Raw genomic sequence first — 6522 nt, 5'->3', positions numbered from 1 at the left:
AACTTCCACCCCCTGTGTCCCGTCTTTTAAATGTTCAAAAAAAAAAAAAAAAAACAATGCCCCATAAAAAAAAAAAAAAAAAAAAAAAAAAAAAAAAAAAAAACTCTTGGTGGCAGCATGGAGGAACTTGTTATTAGCTTAAGGGGTCAATTACTTTTGGACACAGGTCCAGGCTGGGTTGGATGGCTTTCTCTTTTAAAAATAAAATGTAATTTGAAGCTGCCTTGTGAATTTACTCTGGTTATCTTTGATATAAACATAAGTTTGATGATCTGAAACATTTGCGTCTAATCAAAAAGCTGCTGTGACTTCCCCCCCCCGTCTTTCCAGGAAGGATGGTGTTTATAAAAAGCATCTTCTGTGGGTCTCAACATGAGGAACTGAAGGAGATTTTGAGGAACTGAAGGAGATTTTGTGGAACATCAAGTCCTGTGATGTCTTTGAAGTATGTATGACATTTTTGATATGTTTCTGATGTAAGAATTTCCCTTAGATCTGTGAGGCAAAATTCACAAACATTCTGACCGTTCACTGAAATGACTTTCACATCCCCCAATGCCCAAATTTTATTTTGATTTTAGCGGCAGAGATGCTAAAGCTCTCAGAGAGTGCTGTGGAAATCATATGAAATGTGGGTTGATCACAGCTGATATGTATGGTAATTCAAAAACTAATAATAATTTTACAACTGCATGTTTTCTGAACAAAAGGTCTTTGAGTCCCACTACCAGACTGCTACATGTGTTCTGTAAATCTCTCGATAAACAGCCAAAAAGTACTTTTCCTCATGTACTGATGTTATAAATGATGTTCCAATTGCCAAATTTTTATGACAATATATTAGGTATTTGGAGCTCCTACTGACATGTATTTACCAGGAATGAGTTTCAGTTTCACCATAATGTAAAATCCAATGGGAATCCACTTCATCTGCTTGTTATTAATTTTTCTAGATTATTGTAATATGTCTAAAGAGACAAGACTTTAATGTATTATTTTTTTTAATTAATTGCATGGATTTTTAATGCTTTAAATATTTTAATAGAATTAATCAAAAAAAGATTTTTAACATACCAAAGTACTTAACTGAGCTGGAACTTATATGTTTGCGTGTTTCTCGTACATCCATAAATCTGACGCACAAGCGACATCCAAACACAACAGCAATGGACGACAACACTTCTTCTATCGGCCCATTGGGAGTTAATTTATGCTTCATAAATGATCTGCTGAAATGTTAGAGAAGACTACTGTTGTGTGCAAGTTATCCTATCACCAAAGCTATTCAAGCCTAAAAAAGGATTTTAATGCTAAACATGTAGCAGCAGCACAGACGACCCCAACACTAACATCAGCGTCCACAGTCCATATTTCTAAAGAATGACTTTTTTCAAAATAGTTTCATGAATGACCAGAGGTTCCTAAAACACTGGAAAGCTGAATTTGCATAATATCACTTTACACCAATATGCTTGTTGAATAACCTAACAGATTTAAAAACAATAAATATATTTGTTGTTGAGCTCATACATTATGAAATGTATTCATTTCATAATTATTCTAAATTATGAAATGAATACACATATGTATTCATTTCATATGAATACATATGTATTCATATGTGTGAATACACATGTATTCATATGAAATGAATACATATGTGTATTCATTTCATAATTTAGAATAATTTAGCTGCAAAAAGGGTTTTTGAATGAAAAAATGATGCTCATTTTATTAAATGTGATTCATTTCGATTAATTAATTACAGACCGTCCAATTAGCTTGATTAAAATCTTAAACAAATCTCACCGCTAGTCTAAAACTCAAGTGACTGTAAACTCCTGCTTTATAAATGTTATAGAAAATCACAAGTTAAATGGTTTATTCACCACAACTCAACATTGGCAGTTTGTGTTTTTAACTACCCTAAAGACGCTGGTAGTGATTATAACAGTGTCCAACAGTAATTTATTGCATCTCCACCTCTCTCCAGATTCATTCACTTTTATAACTGTCTCTGTCTACACAATGCCGTGCTTAGCTGGAAATCAACCGTATGAAAGTCATGTTTAAAGAAATATCTTTAAAACTGTTCTATTCTACCAACAAGGAAGGCTTAAATACTTACATCAGCATCACTGCCAATGAATTTGCTTTGCTCGAAGAGCACCCACCTTCTTTACACTCCAAGGCCACTCGTGACTCCAGGTTGTCCATCTGGAGCTGGAGGCGCTTCAGGGTGCGGTCCGCGTCTCTCGACTTCCTCTTGTAGGCTATCAAAACAGCGATGATCACCAAGAGGAGCAGCCCACCGCCCCCTCCAATGCCAATGATGGCAGGAAGAGTGAGGAGATTGTCTGAGTAGATGTGAAGAGTTCCTGGGGAGTATTCGAATCCACCAGCACGGATCTAAACACAAAAACAGGGTAGGGTGAGATCAAGATCCTTCAAGATTCACAGAGATGCATACATAAATTATTTTGGTAATTCTAACTGACAAGAAACAAGAGATGTTTGGTCTGACTGCAATTCAAACAGTGGAAAAAAAGTTGTATGTGTCTTTATTCAAAGTATATAAACTTCTGGTTTCAACTGTACATTCACCCCAGCTTATATTTGATGAGAGGTGCACCTTGTCCACTAGTAATCAAAAAGTTCCAGTAAATTTGTTTATGTGAACTGGTTGCTTTCTAAGGGTGGACCTGAATTTGACATGCAGTCTAGAAATTTTCTTTACAGTATTTTGTCCATGTTAAAACCACTTCTGATGTTTAGGATTTTTGTCTCGTCAAAATACCAAATTTTACCATTAGACCCAAAATGTCAACCTTCTGAAGAAAAGAAATTGGTCTGTAAGCGAAGGAACCACCAGACTGTATTCTAGCTATAAACTAAAAACTGTTGGCACACCAATGTTTTGCTCCATACCCTCTCACTCAGTCAGAAGAAAAAAGACCGTGCTCCAAAATTGACACCTTTGACCCACTTCACCTACTGTAATTGGCAGCCAACATGTCATGTGAAGGACACCTTTATGGTCAGACAAGACTAACATTGAGCCATTTGATCACAGCGGCCACAGTAACCCTTGAAGTTATGCATTCCAATCCAAAAGAACTGAACCAATTGTCTAGCATGGTGGTGGCAGTATCATTTTGCCAATACTGACACAAAGTAAAACATGCAAGGATTAAAAAAAAGAGGATAAACACCAAATGCTTTAAATTTCACTTAAAATAAACAACTACAATCTGAAAGGTTGGACACAGTTATGTTTTTCAACATTAAAACACATATTAAGAGTCATTTTTGAACAGATAAAGGCTCTGAAAGTTCCCCGACTTTGACTAAGTCAAATCTGAGCCAATTTAAATTAACTCTAAAAATGCCGTGACACATAGTGGTTCGGAATTATGCCAAAAGTGCATTGATGGTGAGAACTGTTGTGTGATTGAAGTGTTGTTAAGTGTAGCTATATTTGGACTTGCGTGTATTATTTAGAAAACCCCTATTGTTTGGGGACATTTGAATGCACAATCAAACTTTGATGTGGATCAAAAAAGCAAACTCTGGCCTGCCAAAAAACCTAGGTCTCAGTTTGGTTGAAGTCAAGTTTGGCTTGGAGACCACTCCACAAACAGAAAGTGGACTATAGCACATGGCATTCTGGGTAAGTATAACCAGAACAAACATCCATGTCTTGCGATAGAGGGAGAAATGGTTTGTAGTCTTTTACCAATGACAAAAATAAAGGCAGCTGAAGTCTGACACCAATCCAATTGTGAAAAGATGTGAAAAGGCCCTAAATCTCCAACACCAGCATGTGGACCCACCTTTTTTGATTCTGTTGGTTTAAATTCATTTCAACATTAAAACAGTCACCTGCACCACTATGATTTATTGTAGTTCCTCTGCTTGTGCCTAACTGAACTGGTTGACAAAAGAGTTTATGGCATTGCTCAAAGGCAGCTCAACCACAGTCAATAAGGGCTATGGTATTTCTATGCAGACATGTCCCACCACCCACTCTGATTCTCTACTTGTGCCATCCAAGGAGAGAGAGAGAGAACGAGAGAGAGAAAAACACGGTTCATTTCTGCAACAGCACCTGTTTGAGATCAGACAAAGTTGTCTGAAAGGATCAAAAGTTGTTGATCTGATGAAAGAGAAACTGGCCGAGCCGATCTCTAAAGCAAAGGTCATTAAATTTTTATCTGTTGTGTAGTCACGCTAAACAGATATCTCTGACAGGCTTGCACTGCGAAGGCTTACATCACCTCCATCGTTGTGAACATTTCTTGTAGGAAAGCTTTTCGATTCCTGCCTGCGGGGGGGCAGAGGAGCAACTTCAGAGGGCTTTGATAATGAAGATTTCAAAACTTGCCCAGTACTCTCCTAGGTAGGTGTCTGTGACGGCTCTGTATTTGGGTTAGATGTTTTCTTGTTAATGTTCTCGTACATCACTGTCAACTTTAACTGATTTAGGTCAGAATGTGAATGATGGGCATATGGACAAGGATAAAGCAGTGTGGTACAGGACGAAACAGACATTAATGTCATAATAACATCATAAAAGATTACCCATTCAGGGCATACACACACACACACACACACACGCACACACACACACATATAGACTATGCATATATTCACACACAGCATAAGTAATCAAACAAAGTAATCACCAGCATTTAAATCTCTCCCCAAGGAGTCGTGGTAATTATGGAAAGTCAAACACATCTGATGTTTTTTTTTCTCTGACTAACTACATTTATATATGCACAGTGTGTCACTGGAATCCATCAAATCAAGATATCCCCCAAGGGGGTTGATAACCGATTCAAATGAAGTGTGATTATAAGCTTTGAAGTTCTTGTAAGAGCACTTTCATGTTGACATTAACAAAGTCTGAATATAAAAGACAGAAAGTAAGAAGCCGTTACATCAATATCAATATAATCAATAGCTACAAATTAAATTTGCAGTAGCAAAGGCAATTAGAATGGCCTTTTAGGACTAGGCAACGAATAGTCTGTGTTGATAGGAATTATGTCCTGAAAGTCTGAATTTTGCCTTCTGTGTTCTACAAAGTGAGCAACTTTGGAAAAAGGTCAAATTGGTTGCACATTTTTCACCACCATCCATTCCATCCATCCATCCATTATCTTTTGGCTAATCCTGGATCTAGTAACCAATCTGTGCTGAGAAGCCCACACTTCCCTCTCCAGAGACCAGCTCTTCTGAGGGAATCCCAAGGCGTTCGCAGGCCAGTTGTGAAACAGTTCAGCGTGTCCTGGATCTTCCACTGGGTTTCCTACAGGCGGGACGTACCTGAAACACTTCACCAGGGAAGCGCCCAGAAGCCATCCTAGCCAACTTCAACCTAAACCTCTGGGATGGTGCTTTGTAGAGTAGTCTTGTCCTGTCCCAGGCTACTCACTGCTACAGCTCCTGATGTAACTTCTTAAGTAAAACTATGCCAAATCCATGGATGGTCAAGTTTTTGTGGTATGTTTCTACTACCTCTGCACAGTTAGAGAATGTAAGTCGAAAGCTGTGAAAAACTGGATCATAATCCTGGATCTCAAACCAATGTTTTAGAAATTTATCCAGTACAAAACACCTAATGATTAAAAAGTGCTGCAGAACCCTGTTAATCATTAAATTGTTTAAGTCGGGCGTGCAGCACCAGAGAAACATCTAAAACATGCAGGGCAGTTAGTTCAGAATTACCAAGACTGAGAACCACTGATATATAGGATATAAAAATCCATTTAGTCTCCCAGTTATCTGTAGAAAGTCTTGTTTCGCCTCTTGCAGCCTAAATCAGCTGCAGACTTTCCTGACAAGTCAAAGGTCATGCAGTTCCCTTTTAAATAGCTTCTTAGATTACATTATTGTAGAGGTGACTTTATAGGACAGATATACTGCGATAGGAAAAAGGTTGGATTGAGGGTAGGATCCTCACCCTTCCCCTAACGATAAGAGTGTAAGGTAACAACCTAAAATGGGGGCACTGGTATGGTTGAGGAAACCAATTAGGTGACACATCAAATGACATGAATTCAGAAGAGGTTAAGTAACATGGAGGCGTTGATATATTTTCGTAGCTTGTCTATTTTTATTCGACTGACAGACTGAAGGACTGGCAGAGGAACTTAAAAAGCTGAAGGCCAAAACAACAAACAAGTTTCTTCAAAAACTCAAGGGAGGCACACAGCTGCCAACACACAGCAGAACATCTGAGGGCATGCACAAAGACAAGCTGATACACATGCAACATTTCTTACAGTGCACCGACACACACACACGCACGCACGCACACACACAACACCACAAACCTGGGGCCAGAATGTATTGACGCCCATTGGGGTCCCCTGTATGTAGGTCATTGTGTACAGGGAATAATGTTTTACTACAGCTGCGTCCTGCACAACATACACCACAAAGACCAGAGTGCTCACACACACACCATAGGCAAACCATAAACACAGGGTATGTAGTTGTACTCACTCATTCACA

General features: G+C 38.5%; 1 protein-coding gene across 2 annotated transcripts in view; it reads right to left on the bottom strand.

The window, feature by feature from the left end:
- Positions 1 to 6522, bottom strand: part of LOC106960373 (plexin-A1) — a 52217-nt gene that overhangs the window by 38869 nt on the left and 6826 nt on the right. For both annotated transcript variants that reach the window (XM_015053446.1, XM_015053447.1), the window contains exon 2: positions 2175 to 2409. In XM_015053446.1, the coding sequence (XP_014908932.1) occupies positions 2175 to 2409 (235 nt within the window). The remainder of the gene's footprint in view (positions 1 to 2174; positions 2410 to 6522) is intronic.

This window comes from Poecilia latipinna, unplaced genomic scaffold, assembly GCF_001443285.1.
Source record: "Poecilia latipinna isolate Pla-1442-1.1 unplaced genomic scaffold, P_latipinna-1.0 Scaffold1179, whole genome shotgun sequence".
In the NCBI taxonomy this organism is placed as follows: Eukaryota; Metazoa; Chordata; class Actinopteri; order Cyprinodontiformes; family Poeciliidae; genus Poecilia; species Poecilia latipinna.
This window is presented reverse-complemented; position numbering and strand designations above follow the sequence as displayed.